We start from the raw sequence: 25,161 nt of genomic DNA, 5'->3' as shown, positions 1-25,161 counted from the left end.
ATTTGCATTTGTATTTACAAGTGCTTGGGAAAAAATCTTAAGTATTTGTTACAAACCTATGTATCTTGTCCCATTTTGAATTTCTGATCTAGTTATTTCTGTAACTAATGATTTACAAAAAACTGAGGGATAACATGCATCCTAAAGTGCATACAAGTGGATGAAACATGTACAGGTCGATGGTTTTTAACATATGTGTAAACCCGTGTAACTACTTTTCAGACCAAGATATACAATATAAAGGGAACCCATGAAGTCTCCCTTATGCCCCTCCAGGCTCTCTAATCCTCCAGAAATAAACCGTTATTCTGAGTCACATAAATACCCATTAGCTTTCTTACGAAAATTTTCAAATCAAACAAAAGAAAACTCTGACGAGCATTTAATTGGAAACTGCTTTAGTGTAAACTTACCAACTGTATTCAGTAAGTATAAATGTCAAACATTTGGCGCCAAAATTCTGATGCAAATTTTTAAGCCTTTCCTCTCCAAAGTCCCGCCCCATTTTGTTCACCACGCCCTCGGTTCATTCTTCTAGCAAAACGGCTCTGGGGCAAAGCAGAAAGAAGAGAAGCGTCTCTGTCATGCGCACTAGGGGCGCTCCCTTTTTCTTTCCTCAACCAATCCACTAGGACCCGGCTTCTTCGTGCGCATTGCGCGTCCTCAAGGCGCGCGCGCGCGAGCCCTGCCGCGCTCATGCGCACAAACTGATCAGCGGCCGCGGGCGGAAGTGAGGAGCTGCTGCGCGGAGGTGGGGGCCGCCTCGCTTGTTGTGGGTGGGCGAAACGGCCGACATGGCGCCTTCCGGGAGTCTCCGGATCCCGGTGGCAGTGCTACTCCTGTTGCTTTGGGGAGCTCCCTGGGCCCACGGGAGGCGGAGCGACGTGCGCATCATCACGGACGAGAACTGGAGAGAGTTGCTGGAAGGAGAGTGGATGATAGAATTGTGAGTGCAGGGCCGTGGTCTCGGGGCCCCTCGGTGGGCTGGGGTCCTAGAACCAAGTTGGGACCCCTCAGTATCATCTTCATTCCTCGCATGCGGATCCCAGGCTGCCCGGGACTGCGACTCTGAGCTGTGGGGCGGGAGCCCCCGACTCTTCGAGATTTCCTGACTCCTGTTGGGATCCTCCACTGTCTTGGTCTCACCCTCTCCTCGTTTCTTACCGGGGGAATGCTCTTAAATTTCCCCTAAAGTGTGCGTCTTAGTGTGGTTGCTAGGGCTGAGGTTCGCCTGTGAGGTTACGTTCAGCTTTGAATTCTCTCAACTTTTCTTCCTGGCCTTGGGGTTGGGGGAGGTGGGTCTCTCTGCTTTCTATATAATTATTTATTTGAGAATGAGTCTTCAGAGACTCACAGACTTATCTCACCAAACTCTACAAAAGAGGGAATGGAAGTCTCCTCTCCTTTTTTCTAATTACCCTTAAAAAGTAGTCCACTTAGAATGTTACAGTTGGAAACTTTTATTTTAAATTTTATTTTATGAATTAGGCATATTTTAAATGCCAAATAAGTTCAACTTGGGTTATTTTTATTAAAAAATCCTCATTTCCTTTATCTTTTTTTTGTTTTGTTTTTTGCTTTTCTCTGCCAACATCTTATCCTTGGGTGTGTGTTTTTGCAACGTACTGAATGTTATGGGTTGTTGATCTTATGTTTCCTAAGTGTTACTGCATTAAACATGCTGTTCGAATAAAGTCATGTCTGTGCTGATTCTGTTATAATAATGTCCCTTTTGTATCGGTAGATAATAAACTATTTGCCTTTGTTTTTGTCGCTAAATTGGTGGTGGCAGTATTACTGATATCAGTGGTGTTAGTGATATTAGTAGAAAACACCCATTTTGAGTGTTAACTGGTGATGGACAGGGAAGCGTGGCCTGCTGCAGTCCATGGGGCCGCAAAGAGTGGGACATGACCCAGCCACTGAACCAAACTGAAACACTTCTAAGCACTTTACATACATTATCATATTAAATTCTTTACAAATTCTGTAAGATAGGTCTTATTTCCTGGATTTTACAGATGAGGAGACAGAGCTTTAATTACTATGTTCAGGTATTGCCATAGTGGCTTTCTTTTTGTCTCCAGAAACTACCGCAGTGTAGATATGCAAAGGTTATTAGAACAACCCCCTTCCTTAACAAGATTCAAGTGGGTGTTTTCCTGTATGGTTGGGTTGCCAGTTAAGGAGGAAGGTGGAGGTGGACAAGGTTCTCCCAAGGGAGAACCCAGAAGGCCAGATCAATAACTCCAGTCATAAAATCAAACAAGGCATAGAACATTAGGGGAAATGTTTATCTAGTATGCGTATAGTTTGTAACTCAACGAAACAATTTTCAGAAACTGTTGAAGATGCAGGAGTGAGGAAATAAAACCAGGGACAGCATTTGGTTTTCATTGTCCTCAGTAACTTGTTTTAGATTGTGCCCATAAAATACTCAACAATTTCATAAATAATGTGTTGAGCAATCGCGATTATGAATTCATATGTAAATTACTATCCCATATTACTCAAGGAGATTTTTTTAATCAACTTAATTGATCAAACTATATCAATATAGCAGTCAAAAGTGAAGTATTAGGGGATTTGAGTTAGAGCATCTGCGGAGAAGGTGATGGCACCCCACTCCAGTACTTTTGCCTGGAAAATCCCATGGAAGGAGGAGCCTGGTAGGGTGCAGTCCATGGGGTCGCGAAGAGTTGGGACACAACTGAGTGACTTCACTTTCACTTTTCACTTTAATGCATTGGAGAAGGAAATGGCAACCCACTCCAGTGTTCTTGCCTGGAGAATCCCAGGGATGGTGGAGCCTGGTGGGCTGCAGTCTATGGGGTCACACAGAGTCGGACACGACTGAAGTGACTTAGCAGCAGCAGCAGCAGTATGAAATTAAGAATACATATACCATAGTATATTTTCCCTTAGCTTACTGAATATGAAGTTAAACCTTATAAAAAGCACCTAAGAAGCAAAAGGAACTTGAAAAAGGGTCTAGTATTTCTAACAATAGGCGGCTTCTATTACAAGTTAGTTATCTACGTTAAACTTATTTTAATCAGGAATTATGTTACAGAGATACTTTGCAATTCAAGTTATTGTTGTGGACTTTGGCTTTTGTTTGTGATACTAGTCTCTTTCCACAATGCCGTATACTTTTAGAAGTTTTATTTTCATAAAATAAGTCAAGAAAATAGAAAATGAAGTACAGAAACTGTATTATGTTTAACAGGTATAGGTTTTATTCTAACTGGTTCCATTTAAAAAAAAACTGCGGTAAATTATGAGATAATATACAATATGAGAAAAGTTGAAAGATTCAGGGCCTTTCAAGGGAATACCAGAAGAGTAATTAAAATGCTTAGTATGCTTGGCCACAGATTTGAAAACCCAAGGTTGACCAAGGTCTGGCCAAAGAATTTCATTTGGCCTGCCTAGTGTTTGTGTCTGGGTTAAGTTTTGGGGTAGCATTTTTACATAAAAATGAGGATTTTCAGCTCCTTTTAAATTAGAATAGCCTGCAGTCCTGGGCCGGCTTCCCTGGGGCCAGCTGTTCCCCTGCCAGTCAAGCTGGGTCGTGTTTCCCTCTTTAAAATGAGGCACATGTTTCCTATCCACCGCAGCACTGGGTGCTTCCTTTTTTTCATACTAGCACTTTGCATTTGTGACTCTTGCACATAAAATCATTAAAACTGAAGAACCCCAAATTCGGCTTTGAGCTTTCTGGCCCCATTATATAGAGAAATCCAAAGGTTTTTAAAGAGCTGTTTCGCACATAAAAAAGTCCCCTTGTGTCTTAAGAACTTATTCTCAGAATTACTTTTCTGTAATTAGCATTATCAATTCATAGTTCTTGATTTCCAGAGTGTTAGATTCATACTTAAAACCTTTTCCTCTTCACAAAGTTAAACCACTTTGCTATCTTGTTTTTAAAAGATGTTCTTTACAAATAATACACTTTAGAATTTTTATCCCCTAATGCTCATATTAGAGTGTTTTAACTTTTCTTTTTAAACTTTATTTCTTAGTTATGCTCCATGGTGTCCTGCTTGTCAGAATCTTCAACCAGAATGGGAAAGTTTTGCTGAATGGGGAGAAGACCTTGAGGTTAATGTTGCAAAAGTTGATGTCACAGAGCAGCCAGGTACTGTAAGTCTCTGGTTCATTTTGTTTCTTTGCAGGTTGGGATGTGTGTTGACCCTGTTTTCCACATTACATGGTCTTAATTCTGCCTTTGACTGGGTTTTATGAACAGCTGGTTAAGCTGATTTACCCACCTCCTTAATGAGGGTTCAATGTGAAGTGTGTTCCCTGGTTGTGTACGGCAGCTTAATTCTTTTCTGTATTTCTGTAAGGGAACTTGGAGGCATCTCCCTTCGCTCACTCTTCCCCGCGTAACTTCCTCTGATCTTTTTTCCTTAGCATCCCAGGCCCCAGACAAGTACGTAAGACATCTGTGAGAAGCCCTAGAACCTTTTGGCTCGGGTGGACGTTGGTCACCCCAGCATTTACATCTGTACCGAGCTTAGAATAAAGAGCATGTGGTTGAAGTTCTTTGTAGAGTCCAGGTCACGATCCCCAACAAATTATCTAAGTCTCTGCAGTTGGGTTCCAAATTTAATCTGTTAATAATGATTTGAGGATATGGGCTCTTAATTACAAAGCCCTTATGGTTGTGGCCTCCTGACTTGGCTCCCTGGACAGTTGTCAAGCCCTGCCCTTACCTGCTTCTTACCTGTTCTTGGCCACGATAAACTTGGATTCTTGACTCTGCCCCTATCCCAAATGGGAATAATCTCTAGTATTTGGTGAGGACGCACTATTCTTATAGGTACTGCTCCAAGTGTTTTACATTTATTTTGTAGCCCTTATACAACCTTGTGGGATAGATAATATCCCAGTTTTACAGATGTGAAAGCTGAGCCACAGATTGATCCTTCATCATTTTCATGTTTAACACATGGTTAATGTTAGCTGATATTGTTACTGCCCACCTTTTGAAAGAGTCAGTTTTTAACAATACTTCAGAAACTCTGTGCTTGTTTTTTGATTATCAAATGCAGTTTCATTTGGTTTTAGACATAAGACTACAGTTATATTGTGCTGCCCCATGACTCATTGCTAGTAATCTTACAGTAGTATAATTGACCAAATGTTTATATGTATATATGTTCACAAATGTCTTCAATATTCAGATTTTATGTACTTTTAAATTAAGATAATATATAGTATTTTTTTAAGTTGCTCTAAGTATGTAAATGAAATTTCTTTCATTGTTTATCTTGTACAGCTAAACTATTTTTAGGTCTAATTTCATATTCTTTGCCTGTTAGTATTTAAATAATCGCATCAACTTTTAAGTAGTAAAAGATTGGCTTATGTAAAACCTGTATGTTCTTTCTTGTATTTAGTTCTAATCTTTCTCATTTGTAGGATTAAGTGGACGATTTATCATAACTGCTCTTCCTACTATTTATCAGTAAGTATTTGAAGATTCTGTAGTTATGAGGGATGCATCATAACATAATCAGAATAGTAGCCTCCAGCCTTGATCATGTGTAAAGAGCATTATATTCAGTAAGTTTATTAGAAGGTTTGTTTTGCTTAGTGCTATCTCAGGTGCCTTTAGTTGGATGAATGAGGTATGAAATAATCCGTGATCTCAGAGATTTCTGATTGTCTTAGAAAATGCCTTGCACAAGAAATAGTGGCGTAAGTGATTAAGAGCTCAGAGTTGTGGTTAAGTACTATAGGAAATTTGCTAAGGGGGACAATCAGTGCACTGGACTGGTTCCTGGAGAATATGGAGATTAAACTCAACCTTGGAAGTAGAATTTTTAAGAGTGCAGAGTTAAGTCTTCCATCTGAGAATTGTCTCATAAACAGTCATAAATAGGAGCATGGAATGTCTGCACGTTAGCTCAGAAAGTGCTCTAGCTCTGCCTTGGGAACAGTGGTGGGTGAAACAGTTAAGTTAGAATAAATACCATTATGTAGTCTTCAGTGTAGGCTCTTTAGTTTGTCTTTATCTTCTAAATTAGCCATAAGAAATCTTAAATCTCTGTATCTGCCCTGAACCTTAAGTCAACCTTAAGTTGACTGCCAGGAGGCACTTGTCTCCTGAAACAAGAAGTCAGTGATTCTGTATGTATCTTGATTTTCCTGTCTTTTTTTGTCATATTCATAACTGTTTCCCCTTTTTATTTCCCCTTTGTATCTGTTTAAATGCCTGTTCTCTATAAGTGCTTCTCATCCTTTTCACGCAGTCCTTTTCTCTACATGCCCCTTATTAGTCTCCCAGCTTTCTCAACACTCCCTGAAATTTTCTAGAATTTCCTGCCCTTTTCTTTTAATCATATTATTTATCATGCCCATTCCCCTAAGTTTTGCCTGTTGAAATCGTACTTATCCTTCAAAAATGTAGGATGCCTGTTTCTCCAAAAATCTTTGGTTTTTTGAGTGGGAGCTAACCTGTAATTTTTTGGATGGATAAAGGGTCCTGTAATCTTACTATAAGTAGTGGGGAGTTTTTGCCCGTAAGTGATCAAAATAGAAGTGTTAAGTAAGCAGGCCTAGACTGGCGATTGGAAATGATGAAGATACGGGAACAGGGAGAGCACTTAGGATCCTATGGCAGAGCTCCATACGTTGGAAAGGAGGAGGAGGAGGTGGGTGTCGGGAAGAACGCAGAGCAGACTGTAAAACAGAATCACTGCGCTGCACCAGATGCTCCAGTGGCTTAAAGCTTGATGGCTGAGGCGATGTGCTTGTGATCGAAAAGACCAGAAAAATGCCTCAAATTGTTCACCTCTAGTTCAGTAGTAGCTAATAAATAATAAATGTTAGATACTATTCTAACCACTTTTTCGTGAAGTCATCTTTTTAATGTGTGTATTGTGGCTTAAAAGTAATTTTCTGAGCTGTATCTACATACCGAATTTCTTTTTTACCTCAGTTTTTTACTGAGATATAATTGACCTGTAGGGTTTTCTCTGGTGGCTCAGCAGTAGAGAATCTGCCTGCCAATAGAGGAGAGGAGGGTTTGTTCCCTGGTTTGGGACAATCCCCTGGAGGAGGAAATGGCAATCCACTCCAGTGTTCTTGCCTGGGAAATCCCATGGATGAAGGAGCCTGGTGGGCTGCAGTCCATGGGATTGCAAAAGTTGGATGCAACCTAGTGACTAAACAACAACAAACTGACATGTAACTATTAATACTTATTCTATAGTTTTATTATTTGGAAGAGTGTAATAAAGTCTGAAAGCTTATGACTGTTCAAAAATATAACCTCAGTGGTTAATGAAATATGGGGCTAAGATGTTAAGGGCAGGTAATTAGTGTAATTTGCTAGTTGTGTATTGCTCATTGCTGATTTTGAGTACAAGATTGATTGTAAAATGAGATTATAGAAATAGCAAAACAAGGTTTATTTATTCAGTGCTAATATTTGCTTCTGATCTTCGTTAGTTGTAAAGATGGTGAATTTAGGCGATATCAGGGTCCAAGAACTAAGAAGGACTTCATAAACTTTATAAGTGACAAAGAGTGGAAAAGTATTGAACCCGTTTCATCATGGTTTGGTCCAGGTTCTATTTTGTAAGTATAAAGGGTTTTTCTCTTATTTATTTCAGAATTAATTGGATCATGTATTTCATGTAAATAAGCATTTATATTTCATTTTAATTCTAGGACTGTTAAAATATGTTCAGATTTACTCTGATAATTTTAGTTTAGACTTTTATCTTCCAAATGATAGTGTGGTCCTTTTTTAAGGTAGAGAGAGGTATTCTATAGAATTAAGCTGAAAGTCTTGTTAGAGTATTTTGGCTCTGTAAATATGGTCATTTGTATCATCAAAATAATTCCTTTAGAAGTGACATAATGGGTAAAGCTATCATTGGAGCTTAATATTTGAATGAGAAGCCTCAACCATTTACTTACTTGTGCTACTTTTAGATTTTACTTGTTTTAATGTGATTGAATTATTCCACCTGTCTGATAACTTTTTTTGTGAATAGTATGGATGAGCAATGTCTATGGGGCAGTAAGGATTGGGCGTAGCAAGAAGGTCTTTTGTTACTTTCTTGGGGAGCAGAGCCTCACAAGTCATTTGAGAGACCTCTGGGAATATTGAGTTTTTCTGAGGCCATCATGGACTCATCCTAGTCCAGCTAAGTTATTTCTTCCTGTCCTCTTACCAATTGTGTCTTTGGAGGATGGAGAATTGGAAATACTAGTATATAAGAGAATGCTCTGGATTCTGGGAGTGCAGGAAAGTTTATCCCTAAACAGTGTTTTAAAATAGAAGTTTATCTGTAGGACCTTTTCCTTATACCTCTGAATTGAACTGTTAGAATTCCCCCACTGAACCACCATGCCCACTAAACCCAAGTCAGGTACCTAATGTTCCTGATAGAATCTAATTAGCACAGGCTGCAGTGAGCCTGCACGGTGATTTATGTTTTGGTTCCTTGTTCCTGTTCCCATTTTGTGTTTTAAACCACAGAAGCAACATGACTAAAGTACGTTTCTCTGTTGGAGTGAAAATGTAACTGATTCTGTTTGAAATCTCATGTCAGTAAATGATTCTTGCTCTTTCTGATGGAAGAGTGGGGGTTGCTTGGAAGTCTCTGTTGACTCCTCAGGGCAGCAGTTCATACCTTTCTTGTTAGATGAGTAAAGGGTACTCCTAGGGTCGACTTGGCGGGGGCACATCCCCCCTGCCCCACCCCAAGACTGGTGATTGGATTAGGCCGTTCTGAGTACAGGTGCTCTGGCTTATGTGTGAATTAGTATGTGTTGGTGGGTGCCGCTTATGCTAGAAAGAACCCACAAACCTAATTTTTGGAGCATACCTTTTTCTGACTGCCTGTTTAATTGAGTTTAATTATGTGAAAATAGTTATTTTTACTTCTGTGGTGACTTATTTCTTAGGTAATTATTTTGTTATTAAACTGTATCAAACTAATACTATTGTAAGTTCTATTTAATTTTAATATGAAAGGAGGGTAATTCTTAGGTGAGAAGGATCGACTCAGCAAGTGCTCCCAGTCTTCCTTCAGGCTCCCTTCCTTATGTGTGGAGGATTTTAAGGGTGAATGAAGAGTTTCCATTTGCTTATAGTGTGTCTAACATCAAACTAGCTGGTTCCATAGAGGTCAACCCATATTCACAGTACATTGGAGAAACCATCAAGTGAAAGGTTAAAGGCAAAACAACAGGAGAAAAGGAAAAAAGATCAAGTGTTTTGTTTGAGGATATTATGTAGTGGCAAAAATTCTGAAACTGTTGATTTTTGCTAATAAGCCTTCTTATGGGCCTGAAATCAGTGATGTATCACTAATCTTGAGTAATATCACCAATTAAATCTGTTGTGTTGGAAATTATAGAGTAAAAAATAGAAAATATAGATAATATACACGTCTTCTACTTCAGAGCTGCGTATATGAGTTGGTTTTTTCTTTTTCTTTTAGGATGAGTAGTATGTCAGCACTCTTTCAGCTCTCTATGTGGATCAGGGTAAGGGCTCAGATTTACTTCTATTTTAAACATTTTGGAACTCACTTTTTAAAGAAATGGCTATGATTTTTATTTTTTTCTTTTGATTTTAGACTTGCCATAACTACTTTATTGAAGACCTTGGATTACCGATTTGGGGATCATATACAGTGTTTGCTGTAGCAACTCTGCTTTCAGGACTGTTATTAGGACTTGTAAGTTCTTCATTTTTGGAGTACTAGGAAGAAAAATATTTTAGAGTTTTGCAATTTAATATAGTTACTCTAGCTTTTTATTATACATTCAGAGTCTTATGTTTATTTTTGCAGTTCATGATATTTGTGGCAGATTGCCTGTGTCCTTCAAAAAGGCGCAGACCCCAGCCATACCCTTCCAGTAAGTATATTTTTAAATTTTTTTGTTTACTGTAATCCCATTCATTTCTGTAATAAACACACTCACACACATAACAGGTTGCCTTTCTAGCTAGGGTTTCTAAATTTGGAGTAGTGGCAGAAGAGAGAGACATATTCCATGTAAGAATGACATGACAGCCCAGTGCATTTAGGAACATAATAGTCATTATTTTGGCTTTTATATTGTGGAGAATTTTAACACTGCATGTACCTTAACAGATATTTGATAACCATTGACCTGATGTCAACTTGTTTGAAAATTCCATAATATTCGGGGATCCATTTGAGTATATTTGGGTCAAAAAAAGTTGAATATATTCCAGTCTTGAAGTCATCTCATTGGTATAGTGACCACATTTGAGGCTTTTTCTTTGTATGTTGGTCAAGTCTAAGTTTTTCTTTTAGGATATTGGGGAAAGCAATTCCTGTCATTGCTCTAAGTGTCTCATTGAAAAGTGAAAGTGAAGTCACTCAGTCATGTCCGACTCTTTGCAACCCTGTGAACTATAGCCTACCAGGCTCCTCTGTCCATGGGATTTTTGAGGCAATAGTACTGGAGTGGATTGCCATTTCCTTCTCCAGGGATCTTCCCAACCCAGGGATTCAACCTGGGTCTCCCGCACTGTAGACAGGCGCTTTACCATCTGAGCCACCAGGGAAGTCCCATTAGCTGTGTATTTTACTACAGGATGGGAATTAGAATATTCATTGCTATTTGTCTTAATATAATTTTACCTACCTATCATTTATTTTTAAATTTGAAAATTATGCTTATGAAGACCTTTATTTGTAAAGAACTTTCACTTTCTGTCATCCCATTTGCTTTTCAGCAGCTCTTTAAAGTAGGCTGCATAAGTGATACTCTTCCCATTTTGTGATTCCCATTTAGTGAGTAAACTAAAGCTCCGAGAGATGAACTGTGTTTCCAGGTTCACGCAGAAATGAGAGCTGAGAGTAGAACCTAAGTTGAACTCTTAGCCTGACATTTCTGTTCTGCTGCCTTCGTGGCTTAGGACTTACTGAGGTCAAAACTTCTGAAATGAAATAGAGCAAGTGCAAAGTCATAGAGAACTGAGCAATTTAGAAACATTTCAGTGAAGATGGCAGTTAAGTATTCATTGTTGAAGAGCTGATAGGGTTTTTAAAAAATTTCTTAGATAGTTGCATCGATATCAAAAGTTGCATGCATGGAGGGGAGGGAATAATTTCATTCACCAAGGGCCACTGATCTGTAGGAAGAGTATAATAAGTGCAGATTATTTATTGGACAATTGAGTCGGTAAATGTACGTTTTATTTATATTTTTTGCTTAGAAAACCTTAAACCTAACAACAGATTTGTCTTAGGTAATCTGTTACACTGCTGATGTTAATCCATACTTTAATGTGATATTGCCCCTTCTATACCAGGCTTCTGGATTTGAGTTGTTTTCCATTTTGTTTTTGGCTTAGATTTTAAGTTGCTGGGAAAAGAGCCAACTAAGTCTAATTTTAAGCGAAATAGGAATTTATCGGTTCATGTAGTGAGGAAGCCAGAGGACAGAGTTGACTAAATCCTAGGGCTCAAATGTTTCTGAATTGCTCAGTTCCCTATGACTTTGTGCTGGTTCCATTTGGGGCTCTTTTTAGTCCAAGCATAGAATAACTACAGAAAGCTGTAGCTCATAATTCCAGAGTAAGAAGGAAATATACTTCTCCCTATACTCACCTATCTTTTGAAAAAGTTCTGGTGTACTCTGCTTGCGTAGAGGGCTCACTTTTTTTTTTAACTGTAAATCAGAATTTCTCAGCATTGGCTCTGTTGGTCTTTTGAGCTGGGTAATTCTTACTTGTGACAAGCTGTCTTCTGTACATTATTGAATCTTTAGCATCATCCCCCTGGTTGCCAGCAGCACTGCCCCTCTCAGTTGTAGCAATCAGAAATATCTCCAGACATTGCCAAGTGTTCCAACAGAATCACCCCTGGTGGAGAAGCACTGCTCTCAACGTTGTTTATACTCAACTACAGCTGCGTGGGATGGGGCATAGGGAAGGAGTTAACCCAATAGAAAGAGATACGCCAGACAGATCAAACAACAGATTGTCCACTGTATGGGAATTCTTCCTGTGGTCTCTTCTACCTTATACCCCCTTTTCTTCCTGCTCTATTCTGCATTGCCTAGGATTAGGGATGGTCTTGACCACTGAACAGAGAAAAGCTCGTTAGCCAGATTCTGTGTTCTGTATCTCAGTAACATGGTATGTTCTAAGTGTTCTAAGTTAAGTTAACTTGCAGCAGTTCCTATTAACAACTGGGGTGGGGGGATATTGTGCGTGTGTACATATAAAAAAGTAATTGAGCTGTATACTTAAGATAGGTATATTATGTTGTTTGTAATTATGCCTCAGTAAAATTATATATGTGGAGAGGAGGAGGCACATTTATGAATCCACTTAATAAAAATCATGTCTAGGAAAATAGCTTTCATCTGATTCTTGTTTGCCTGGGAGCTGAAACAAGGGTACTATTGAAGTTTGTCTTATTATCTTTATTAGCTAGAAGATTTAATAGTAAATTAATATAGTTTTATTTAATACAGTCTATTTTCTTATAGGCATCCATATTCACAGCATTAATTCTGATTTATTAATTTCAGTTCAGTTTATGAATAGGTGGGTAATAAGAATGAATTCAGTAAGTAAAGTGGACCTTCTAAACCAGTTATTTTTATAGGGTCATTTGTTCTTAAATACAGCTTTTTCCTTTTGGAAATCCAAACATGATTGATAAATCATTGCCAAAGCAGTTTATGGGCATATGAATTGTGTCTTGATTGTACTCTAACACAACTCTAATACATCAACAACAAAACACTTCTGGTTTTTATCTTTAAGGAAAATTACTACCAGAATCTTCCCAACCTTTGAAAAAAGTGGAGGAAGAACAAGAGGCTGATGTAGAAGATGTTTCAGAAGAGGAATCTGAAAGCAAAGAAGGGACAAACAAAGACTTTGCACAGAATGCTGTCAGACAGCGTTCTGTGGGTCCTTCACTGGCCACAGATAAATCCTAGTTAATTTTTACAAATATTTTCATATGATTTTGGCAGAAACAGAAGATCGAGCATTTGTTTTGGTTTGATGTGAACTGTGACTTGCTTGTACATTGCAAGGTTCAGCCTGGATTGTCATTAGGTTGAACAGTCTGCCTTTGGAAAATAAAAGTAGCACTGGAAAAAAGAGGATTTGAAAACAGTATGGTGGTTCAAGCAGTTCTTTCATTTTTGGAAAATCTGGTGCCAAGCAATAAGATTTCTGTATGTTTGTTTCATAATAACTTTCAAGTCTGAGTTGAAAAATTACATTTCCCAAGTATTGCATTATTGAGGTATTTAAGGAGATTACTTTAGAGAAGAAGATTTCTCATTTGATATAATTTTTGTCAGTTTCACTGTGTGAAGAGAACATATTTCCCATTAATGGGAACTTTGCCCATTGTCTCAAGAAATGTGTATTTCAGTAACAACTCTGAAACCCTTTATCTCCTTTAAAGTTAAAGTCCAAAATTTATTCATAGTTTTAGATTATGCAACTAATAAAAGCTGCCTTACTTGAATTACAGTTTTCTACGCATGATAGTACAGGATATGTTTAGAAAGTTTATAAAGGTTGGTTGCCTTTTTTGTTCTCCTGTGTTCAGCGTATGATTTGTATTTTTCTCACCACCATGATCTCACCATGATTTTTATTTTCCAAATTGGACAATTTCCTAGAAATGGCTTTCATGTTTTAATACATTGTTTCAAACTGAAGTTTACTGAAGAATACTTAAAGTGAAGAGCCATCTGATAACTTAAAATTTTGGCTACTTGTTTCAGATTTTACATCATTTTTGTTGAATCTATACTTGAACTTCTTTTTTTGGATGTGAAGGTGAACATTCCTGATTTTTATTTGATTTTATGGAAAAGCCTTGGTATTTTCTGTTTTGAAAATTCACAGAAGCTTAATATGATATAAAATTAGTATTCTACTCAGGAAAAAGCATCTTATAGTGTGTGTTTTCAATATATATTTGTCCTCATCCAAAAAGTTCTTGGTTGATTGTACCAAGTCAACATATGTCTGATGATTTAAACTCATAAAGTTTTATGTTTTTGAAAAGACAAACTATTCTCTACTTTCTATTGTGATATTTCACAGATGGGTATCAGCAAGATGGGACATTTAATATATTTTTACTCCTTCAAGAGAATAGTTTTCACCTTAACAGCAAAAGAGGAAGTGGGTGGAGCCGTGGGACAGCAGTAAAGAAATGTATTAGCTGCAGTAAAAGGAAAAACCATAGATACTCTGAATGGATCACTTCTCTGTTATGGTAATAGACAAGTTTCTATAATGTCCCCTTTAAAGGCCTCTCCTTTAGAATATTAAATATTCTACCACTGAAGAGTTTGGATATATAATAAATTTGTGATGCTTTAGAAAAATCTAAGCACAAAATAAACTTTTCTAAGTGCTTCACTGAAGCTGAAGGCAAGTGTGATTTCTAATTGATCTTAATTACTACTTAATATTTAAATACTTAATTGATGCTTAATATGTATTTAACAGTGTTAAGGTGAATAGTGGTGTCACTGTATACGTACTTGATACATGTAATCAAAAGGCTAGAGTCATATATATCTCTGTTATCTGAGATGATCGAGAAATGCTGCTCATTAATTAAACATTCTATTTTTCTAGTCTTACACATCATATATTTTTAAGTATTTAAGTGATTAAAAAATGTCGTATGTGCAGAAAGTTACAGGTAGACTGAACATGTAAACTTGGTATTTCAGAAAAGATATGTATCTTGTATTTCTTCAGGATTGTCACTGTAGATACCTGAATAGTCCATTTTCTCTCACACCAGAGGCTTACTTACAGAAACTATGGGGATCATTTTACATGTAACAGACCCCTTTTGTTTCTGCATTGGTTTAAAGGGACTCCACAGGGCAGCTTAGCTCCAGATCATCTCACGAGTGAATTAAGAGGCAGGAGCAGCATCCTGGGGAACCCTGCTCCCCTCCCTGCTCCAGGCTTTCAGCTCCGTCATTGAAGTATTGAAATCTGATCACTAGAAAATACAGCATTTACTATGTACTGCCTAAATACTTAAATGAGTGAGATGGACAAGAGTTTAATGACTCCATAGGTAACATTTTCCATTCATCGAGTATTGGAGAGGTGCTGTTTTTCTGTGATTATTTAGTCAACTGCGGTATGTGATAGTTGAGCCTTATATGTCATTCAGTTGAAGGCTCAGAGAACTGGCAGAAATAGGTAAAATATGAATCTGCAAGATTTCAAGTGTTGTGCTTTGCTTCAGTGTGAGTACTGCATGTCTAGCAATTTATATATGAAAATACAATTTAGAATTTTACTTCTGTCAGAATATTGCAACAAATGCTATTAAGAAATAACCAGAACTCAGTACTTGCAGTCCTGTGTTATTGGGTAATATATAAAGAAGGTTATTACAGTAAATGATGCTCTTGAAAGAAATTTTCTCTCAAGGCAGTTGTGTCTTTATTGAACCCAGTGCATAAAAATGCATAGTTCTGGACTTGTGATGAGAGAGGCATTTTTGAATGAACATTTTAACTCATTTTAGAGTTACCTAGGATATTTAGATTTATCGTGGTAGTTAGAATTCTTTCAGTAAGTTTTTCCCCCAGCTTTATTGAGGTATGATTGACAAATTACTTTTGATATGAATCTTTTATTCATAATTGTTAGGGTTTGGAATTTAAATGAATGGCCATATTGAGTATCATTGTATAATCCTAAAAGTAAATTTTAAATTGACTATCCTACTGCAGTTTTAGATATGTTGGTATTGCACACCCACCAACTTTTGTACCTGTTTAAAACTACTGAAACTAGAAAAACATTAAGTTTAAATTGGAACTTTGATAATCTGTAGGTAGTAAGAGTGAGTTACACGCTTGAACTACCATCTAAACTGTTCCTTCTCCTTTAATGATTTTTTTTTTTTAATGTTGATTCCTTCATTACAAATGGTGATAATATCAGTACTGGATTGTGGCCATTAATGGAATCAGCTATCCTTCCTTTGTACCCATTTGACTATGTGTGACATTAGTTATAAGCTTGTTTTCATCATCATATCACGGCTCAGACTGGTTGCATCTCGAAAATGAAATGGGTTGACCAAGATTTGATAAATCCAAAACTTCTTTTAAAGCGTAACTGAGAAAGTCCTGTTTTAAATTCATTGAAAGTATGCTTCACTTTGAAGAATAACTTGTTTTTTTTTTTTAGCTGTCTAAGCTTCAGTGTTTTAATAAAGCATATAGTAGAAATAAGGTTGTTAGTGGATTAGACTATATCAACTGAAATAAGTACTTAGAAAGTTTCAACATACTGCTACCAAGGCATGCCTAAGAAGCTTTCTTTAAATTTAGTCTTTCTGTGTCACCAGAATCAAGTATATACTTAGTTGGAAATTTTAAATGCTCTTATCTCTGTCTCTGCTGCCCCAACCCAATTAATGTTCCTGAAACTGCTTGAACAAGTGAAGCTATTCTATGAGGTTATCTCATTACATGTTAGTTCAAGAGTCAGCTCAAATCCTGTGAAATCTTTCTGGCCCACGGTCATTTCTTTCATAAAGAAGCAATTTTGCGATTTTTACCATTTTAAATGCCATACTACTTTCTAGTATTTCTTCTCTTGGATTTATTTGTAGCAATTAACTGACATTGAGTAAATCATACTACATCTCTAGGCCTCAGTTTATGAGTAAAGTGATTTCTGAGGTTCTCTACCTTCAACAAGATAAACATTGCTGTCATTGGGGGTGAGTCTCTTTAATAAACAGCACCTTAAGAAGTATTAGACTATTTAAAAAATTATTTATTTTGCTAACTGATCTTAATTGGGTTTTGGGCTGAGAGTTAGAATCCTTACTGTATCCAAAGCACTAAAATCATGGTCCACCCTCAAAGCATGTGTGTGTGTTAAATCACTTTGTTGTCTCAAAAACCTGATTGTTACCTCTTTGAGGCCTGACACTTAGTTTGAGACAAAATATAGTGTTGTGGGGAGACTTTGGGGCAGAGGTCAAGGGACTTGGCTCTAGATCTTGTCTCTGCTCCACATCATCAAGGGATGTGACTGCTGCCTCTCTGGACATTGATTTTCGTGTTTGTGAAATGAGGGTGAGTTGAGTAGTCTAGTATTCCCATAAATGACTTGGGGAAATTCTTGAACATTGACGTTATTTGTAACTTTAGCTTCCTGGGCAAGTTTCCTAGAATATTAATGCCATTTGAATGAAGACAGTCAAGTAATAAAGCTGTTACTGTTGACTGTAAGCTATGTGAGTGTCACTAGGAGCTAACTTGGGCCCTTAGTCTACTGAGATGGGGGAGTAGGAAAAGAGAAACACTCTCCTGCCTTTTTACTCTCACGGTTAACACTGATGTCATCCTTCACACCAGAGCCCAGATTTTAAATTCTCCGTTTCTTTGCATCCCTTTTCTTCAGAGGAAGCAAGTCCAGCCTAAGGATGGGCAAGTTTAAATTCTATTTTATTTGGGTTTTATGTTTAGTGAGCAAATTCTTACATGTCATTTTTGACAGCAACTTGGAAACAGTGTCAGACGTTATTTTTTTGGGCTCCAAAATCACTGCAGATGGTGACTGCAGCCATGAAATTAAAAGATGCTTACTCCTTGGAAGAAAAGTTATGACCTACTCCTTGGAAGAAAAGTTATGACCAACCTAGATAGCATATTCAAAAGCAGAGACATTACTTTGCCGACTAAGGTCTGTCTAGTCAAGGCTATGATTTTTCCGGTGGTCATGTATGGATGTGAGAGTTGGACTGTGACGAAGGCTGAGTGCTGAAGAATAGATGCTTTTGAACTGTGGTGTTGAAGACTCTTGAGAGTCCCTTGGACTGCAAGGAGATCAACCCTGGGATTTCTTTGGAAGGAACGATGCTAAAGCTGAAGCTCCAGTACTTTGGCCACCTCATATGAAGAGTTGACTCATTGGAAAAGACTTTGATGCTGGGAGGGATTGGGGGCAGGAGGAGAAGGGGACGACAGAGGATGAGATGGCTGGATGGCATCACTGACTCGATGGACGTGAGTCTGAGTGAACTGCGGGAGTTGGTGATGGACAGGGAGGCCTGGCGTGCTGCGATTCATGGGGTCGCAGAGAGTCGGACACGACTGAGTGACTGAACTGAACTGAGTCTTCTACTGAGAATGGGAGCAGTTTAAGTTTGAAAGTGATGAAAAAGAATTACTTGGTTTTCCCTGGTGGCTCAGACAATAGGGAATCCACCTGCCATGCAGGAGGCAACACACAGCCTTGACATACTCCTTTCCCGATTTGGAACCAGTCTTGTTCTTAGTATGTTGTTAAAATATTGTTATTAATAACCAGTCTGTTGTTAGTATAATAACTTTTCCTTTATCATGCTACTCTAGTATGGGATTTTTTTTTGTATACGTACTCCTTTCCCGATTTGGACCAGTCTGTTCTTATTAGTATGTTGTTAAAATATTGTTATTAATAACCAGTCTGTTGTTAGTATAATAACTTTTCCTTTATCATGCTACTCTAGTATGGGATTTTTTTTGTATGATACCTTATAATTTAAGCTTCCTACTCTAGTGTCCTATGCTTGCTCCCTGAAAATACACCAGAATCATCCTATTGATAAACCAAAGCTGAGCTTATTGCATTTGGTAAAGACAGTCATTACACTGATAAGTCTTAGTAGTGTCTCAGAGTCGGGTTATGGCGTCCTTTTGGGATTCTCTTTAAGGTGTTTATGTTTTATTTGAGGGCTTGTTTATGATTGGACATATTAGGGATGATTTTCAAAGTGAATCTTACAAAGTGAACAGTCATTCAGTGCCATTTATTGTTCTGAGAAGGAAGTATATACTGTGCTGAGGGTAAGTTGAGTAGTCTAACATTCAGATAAATGACATTGAGGAAGTTCTTGAACAATAAAGCTATTTGCAACTTTAGCTTCCTGGGCAAGTTTCCTAGAATAGTAATACTGTGTGAATGAAGACAGTCGAATAATAAAGCTGTTGATGGTTAACAGTAAGTTAGTTGTTGGTTTCAGTTCTCAGTATGGTCCCCTTATTGCCGTTCTTTGGCCTGAATTGAAGGGTTCGCAACTGGGAATGTGATCTCATGATCTTAACGGCAGAACTTCAAAACTATCTGCAGCATCATGGTCACGTGTCAAGTTACCCACACGGTTGTTTCAACGTCCATAAGTGTTAGATTTTTTTGTTCTTTTACTTGATCATTTTTTAAATCATGTGGTGGATGACAGCTGCATGTCATCTGTTTCACAGATAAAACTTGTAGTCCCCCATCTGAGTCACTATATAACGAAAACCAAGGGAAGGGTTAGTGACCAGAATTTGTTGTTCTAGTGCATGAGCCACATGCTTGCTTCAGCAGCATATATCCCAATGCGTGAGCCAAGAGTGCCCCAAATTAAGCTGGAAGAACAGATGTCATTTCTGATGTAATGAGCCGGCAGTACCAGATACGGGATTATTAGCCAAATTACCCAATTTTGTAATTTTTTCATTAGTTTACCAGATCTCTTAAGTAGTAATAGTGATGCTAGAAAATTTTACGTGGATATAAGCTGGCTGTTGTGCCCTGCCTGCGCCAAATAGGACATGCTCCTCCTCAAGACACCAGTTATATGTGTCTGATGGGCTCATTCCATTCAATTTCCTGAACCTTTTGGATGGTGAGTTCCTTGGTGGAACTTTATAGCCTTGGTGGCTTTGTTTAGCCCACCTGTGTCTGCTTTTCTCTGAACCATAGCATGTAAGATGTCTCCCTTTCTAGGCCTTTTAGAAGATGAGGTAAAGAGTCTACAGGAGAAAAAAAGCAACCCAGAATTCCCCAGGAGTTGTTGGGGTTTCAGTTCTCCAGTCAAGGCCTGATTCTCCTCTTTATTAAGTTATCTAATCTCTAAGAGGGAAATTGATGAGTCAATGAACCCTGGATGATGTCACGCTATCCTTAGGGCAGGCTTCCATTTACCAAGGTACCTATCCCCATCCATAGAATGCAGGTTGTAGCCAATAGGCTTTTTTTTGTGTTTAAGAAGTAATTGTGTTACAAATTGAATTTTGTGTTAAAAAATCTAGTCATTGGTGGCTACCCAGACATCTGTTTTCGGTCAAAATACCCCTATGAGTTGTCAAATAGTTTTTTATGGTTTGGAGGCCACCTAAGAAGACTAGTCTGGCTCCAGGTGATATAAGGGTCAATAACATTTTCTTTTTCACTTAAAGAAGATCCTTTCAGTTCATTTCAGTTAAGTCGCTCAGTCGTGTCCGACTCTTTGCAACCCCATGAATCTCAGCACGCCAGGCCTCCCTGTCCATCACCAACTCCCAGAGTTCACTCAGACTCAAAAGTCCATCAAGTCAATGATGCCATCCAGCCATCTCATCCTCTGTCGTCCCCTTCTCCTCCTGCCCCCAATCCCTCCCAGCATCAGACTCTTTTCCAATGAGTCAACTCTTGCATGAGGTGGCCAAAGTACTGGAGTTTCAGCCTTAGCATCATTCCTTCCAAAGAAATCCCAGGGTTGATCTCCTTGCAGTCCAAGGGACTCTCAAGAGTCTTCTCCAACACCACAGTTCAAAAGCATCAATTCTTCAGCACTCAGCTTTCTTCACAGTCCAACTCACATCCATACATGACCACTGGAAAAACCATAGCCTTGACTAGACGGGACTTTGTTGGCAAAGTAAGGTCTCTGCTTTTGAATATGCTATCTAGGTTGGTCATAACTTTTCTTCCAAGGAGTAAGCGTCTTTTAATTTCATAGCTGCAGTCACCATCTGCAGTGATTTTGGAGCCCCCAAATAACACTTCAAGTAAGGTCAGTATCAATAAACTCTTGTTTGAGAAGCTCTTTATCTTTCCTTCAATTCTGAATGATAACCTTGCTGGGTAGAGTATCTCTAGTTACAGGTGTTATTCCTTTAGCACTTTAAATATATCATGCCACTCCCTTTTGGCCTGCGAAGTTTCTGCAGAAAAATCAGCTCATAGACTTATGAGGGGGTCCCTTATATGTGACTCTGGTTTTCTCTTGCTGCCTTTAGAGCTCTCTTTAACTTTTGCTGTTTTAATTATGATGTGTGTGCTTCCTGTGCCTGGGTATCTGTTTCCTTCAGGTTTGAGAAATTTTCAGCTAGAATTTAATCAAATACATTTTTGACCCTTTTCTCCTTTTCGACCCCTATATAATTCAATTGTTAATATGCTTGGTGTTGTCACAGAGGTCCCTTAAAGTTTGTTTTTCTCTTTGCTGTTCTGATTGAATGATTTCCATTCTGTCTTCTGGATTGCTTATGCCTTCTGTATCACCTAATTTGCTATTAATTCCCTCTAGTGTATTTTTCATTTCAGTTATTGTACTCTTTAGTTCTAACCAGTTCTTTTGTTTTCTAGTTCTTTGTAAAATTCTCACTGTGTTCATCTACTGAAGTAAAATTATCATTCTTATTACAGTTGCTTTGGACATTTTATTACGGAAATTATCTCTGCTTCATTAACTTTTTTTCCCCTGGGTTTTTTTCCTTGTTGTTTTGCTTGAAACATAGTCCTCTGTTTTCTCATTTGAACTTTTCTGTCTTTGTAAAATTAGTTAAAACAGTTGCATACCCCAGTCTTGATGGCGTGTCCTTGTGCGGAACCTCCCTATGTAGTCTTCACGTGCCCAGCGGCTTTAGTGAGAGAGCTGAACCTGGAGTGAACACTGACTGCATCTCCCCCTAAGGTGTGGTGGCAGCCACAGTCTTGATGGGAGGTAGGGCTAGTGTTGGAGGAGCTGGAACTAGAGCCAGGTTCAAGCTGGGTTTTCTCCTAGGCCATCACCATCCTATGGAGGAAGGGGGACTGATCAGGGCCTGAGGGTCTGGAGCAGAAGCCCTGAGGGAGTTGGGTTTCTCTCAGTTGTGATGGCAGCGTCTGCTGTGGTTAGGGGAGTGACGGGCACTGAGGGCTTGGGTCTGCATTTCTGTGCTGGTTTCCCTTACCCCCCAGTGGACGTGCCTTGGTTAGAAGCCGGATTGGGGCTGGAGGGGTTGGTGCTACATTGCTGAGCTGGTTTCACTCCCTCCCAAGTATATTCACTGATGCACACACTGGCAATGGCTGCTTCCATCCTGGTCAGAGGCAGGGCTGGGGTCCAAGCAAGCTTCATTTTCTTTGACTGTACACACTCTCCCTGGCAGCCTCCACCTTAGCGGGAAGCAGGAGGGGCTGGAGTAGCAGCCTGGTGTGAGCGGGGTATATGATAGGGTGGTCCTGGGAAGCAGGCGAGAGAGCCCCAGACAGTTTTTAGTTTCTTGCGTCCACACTGTGACTGAATAACCAAGTCTGTGCACATGCGCTTGTGGAGTCTTGGTTTTTTACCGTCCTCCAGTAAGTCCCACTCATTTTCAAATCAGATAAGGGGCTTGTCTTCCTGGTTTTGGACCTTGTGGCTGGGATGCCTAACATGTGGATCGAACTTCTCACCATCTCCCACCCCACCAGGGAGGATCCTTGAGCCTGTGATATCTCTCTCCTTTTCTATGTCCTGTACTAGGGGTGTGGGTCTCAACCAGACCCCTTGCCCTTCCTATGAGATTCTGTGTAGATCTTTCTTTCCAGCCTTGATTGTAGAAAAGCTGTCCTGCTGATCCCCAGGTAGATTTCAGTGAGAACCCCTCTATATATAGTTGTAGTTTTGAGGTATTTGTGAGAGGAGGTGAGCCCAGTGCGTTCCTACTCCACCATCTTGATCTCTCCTATAACTATACGTGTTCTACTGGTTCTGTTTCTTTGGAGGACTCTGACTAATATAGGAACCATTGTTGATTCAGTCCAGTGGCCACAGTGGCCAATATTTCCTTACTTTGGTGAGTAATTTCATGTAAACTTGAAAATATTCCATGGGGAGTGGGCTGCTGTCTCTGGGGTTGCACAGAGTCAGACACAACTGAAGTGACTTAGCAGCAGCAGCATGCTGGCGATACCGGAGATGATCCTTAGTTCAGTTCAGTTCAGTCACTCAGTTGTGTCTGACTCTTTGTGACCCCATGGCCTGCAGCACACCAGGCTTCCCTGTCCATCACCAACTCCCGGAGCCTACTCAAACTCATGTCTGTTGAGCCAGTGATGCCATCCAACCATCTCATCCTCTGTCGTCCCCTTCTCCTCCCACCTTCAATCTTTCCCAGCATCAGTCTTTTCAAATGAGTCAGTTCTTCCCATCAGGAGGCCAAAATATTGGAGCTTCAGCATCAGTCCTTCCAATGACTATTCAGGACTGATTTCCTTTAGGATTGACTGATTTGATCTCCTTGCGGTCCAAGGAACTCTCAAGAGTCTTCTCCAACACCACAGCTCAAAAGCATCAATTCTTTGGCTCACAGCTTTCTTTATAGTCCAACTTTCACATCCATACATGACTCCTGGAAGAACCATAGCTTTGACTAGACACACCTTTATCGGTAATGTTTCTGCTTTTTAATATGCTGTCTATGGTGGTCATAAATTTTCTTCCAAAGAGCAAGTGTCTTTTAGTTTCATGGCTGTAGCCACAAAATCTGCAGTGATTTTGGAGCCCAAGAAAATAAAGTCTGTCACTGTTTCTCCATTTATTTGCCATGAAGTGATGGGACCAGATGCCATGATCTTAGTTTTCTGAATGTTGAGTTTTAAGTCAGCTTTTTCACTCTCCACTTTCACTGTCATCAAGAGACTCTTCAGTTCTTCACTTTCTGCTCTAAGTGTGGTGTCATTTGCATATCTGAGGTTATTGATATTTCTCCTGGCAATCTTGATTCCAGTTTGTGCTTCAACCTTACATGATTTGTGTCCAGATTTCTCCCAGAACCTCTTTTCGACTCTGGATCTAATTGCTGGCCTTCTGTAATAGCTTCTTTGAGCTGCTCCAAAAATTGTGTCTTTGGGGATTTCATGGATGCTAGGATCTTAGCAGGAGATGCCTGTGTCACACACTGGCCAGCCGGGGCGTTTTGTTGAGGGTTAGTTATTTTGGAGATGGGTCCCACCTTTTTTAATAACCAGCACCTTAAGAACTTTTAGACCACTTAAAAAGTTACTTATTTTGCTAACTGATCTCAATTGGATTTTGGTCTGAGGCCAAGAACCCTTATTGTATCCAAAGCGCTCTGAAACATGGTCTACCCTCAAAGCATGTGTGTGTGTTCAGTTGTGTCTGACTCTGCAATCCTTAAAGCATATCCGCTGTCAGTTTATATATCAATGCTCTTATCTTTAAATAACCAACAAGCTCTGATGAGTGTAATGAGTTCTGCCATCTAGGCAAATTTTGCCACTTGCAAGAGGTCATATTCTAGAGATGAAGTGAGACCTGTTATGGTGTACCTCTGTTGGGTTTTTTTTTTTTTTTTAATGTAAGTCTTAAGACATGATCCATGAACAGAGAAAGTTTAAGTTTGGATTTTCTAATGAATTAATTTGGAGAATAGATCGTTAACACATAGAGATTAAATAGTCATGAATTTCTCCTTCTCCAGGTAATAGAAGAGTTGTGGTGTTGTTCAGTTGCTAAGTTGCAGCCTCATAAACTGTAACATGCCAGGCTCCACTGTCCTTCATTATCTCCCAGATTTGCACAGATTCATGTCCATTGAGTAGGTGATGCTATCTAACCATCTCATCCTCTGCCATCCCCTTCTCCTTTTACGAAAGTAAAAGGCATCAGGATCTAGCATTGGGATCTTTTCCAATGAGTTGGCTCTTCACATCAAAGTATTGGAGCTTCAGCTTTAGCTCCAGTCCTTCCAATGAATATTTGGGGTTGATTCCTTTGGGATTAACTGGTTTAATCTCCTTGCAGTCCAAGAAAATAAGAGCAGCATCATTTAAAATATTGTAACAATGAATGGAACTTGTGGAAGAGAAAATAATAGGATTTCATATGGAATAAGCCCACTTGCTCAGAAATGTGTGTTTTCAGCAAGCAACAAAGATTATGCAGCATAAGACACATCACGAGGCTTCAACAGGACATGAACTGAGAACTTCCAGATGTTCAAGCTGGATTTAGAAAAGGCAGAGGAACCAGAGATCAAATTGCCAACATCCGTTGGATCATTGAAAAAGCAAGAAGAATTACAGAAAAACATCTACTTCTGCTTTATTGACTATGC

The 25,161-nt window shown here is 39.0% G+C and overlaps 1 protein-coding gene across 1 annotated transcript; it reads left to right on the top strand.

Moving 5' to 3' along the window:
* TMX1 (thioredoxin related transmembrane protein 1) lies at nucleotides 545-14,640 on the top strand. Its single transcript, XM_005685645.3, has 8 exons — nucleotides 545-946; nucleotides 4,026-4,141; nucleotides 5,431-5,476; nucleotides 7,465-7,593; nucleotides 9,471-9,516; nucleotides 9,609-9,710; nucleotides 9,825-9,891; nucleotides 12,785-14,640. The coding sequence occupies exons 1-8, from the start codon at nucleotides 795-797 to the stop codon at nucleotides 12,961-12,963; spliced, it is 837 nt and encodes a 278-aa protein (XP_005685702.1). The 5' UTR covers nucleotides 545-794; the 3' UTR covers nucleotides 12,964-14,640.

This window comes from Capra hircus, chromosome 10 (genome assembly GCF_001704415.2).
Source record: "Capra hircus breed San Clemente chromosome 10, ASM170441v1, whole genome shotgun sequence".
Lineage (NCBI taxonomy): Eukaryota > Metazoa > Chordata > Mammalia > Artiodactyla > Bovidae > Capra > Capra hircus.
The sequence above is the reverse complement of the archived record's forward strand: the minus strand, read 5'-3'. Positions and strand labels throughout refer to the sequence as shown.

Bases quoted from the DNA above. Each gene is read 5' to 3' on its own strand.
- TMX1 (XM_005685645.3), top strand. From the start codon at position 795: ATGGCGCCTTCCGGGAGTCTCCGGATCCCGGTGGCAGTGCTACTCCTG. The intron at 947-4,025 runs GTGAGTGCAGGG...TTTATTTCTTAG, and splicing joins GGAGAGTGGATGATAGAATT to TTATGCTCCATGGTGTCCTG. The intron at 5,477-7,464 runs GTAAGTATTTGA...GATCTTCGTTAG, and splicing joins GCTCTTCCTACTATTTATCA to TTGTAAAGATGGTGAATTTA.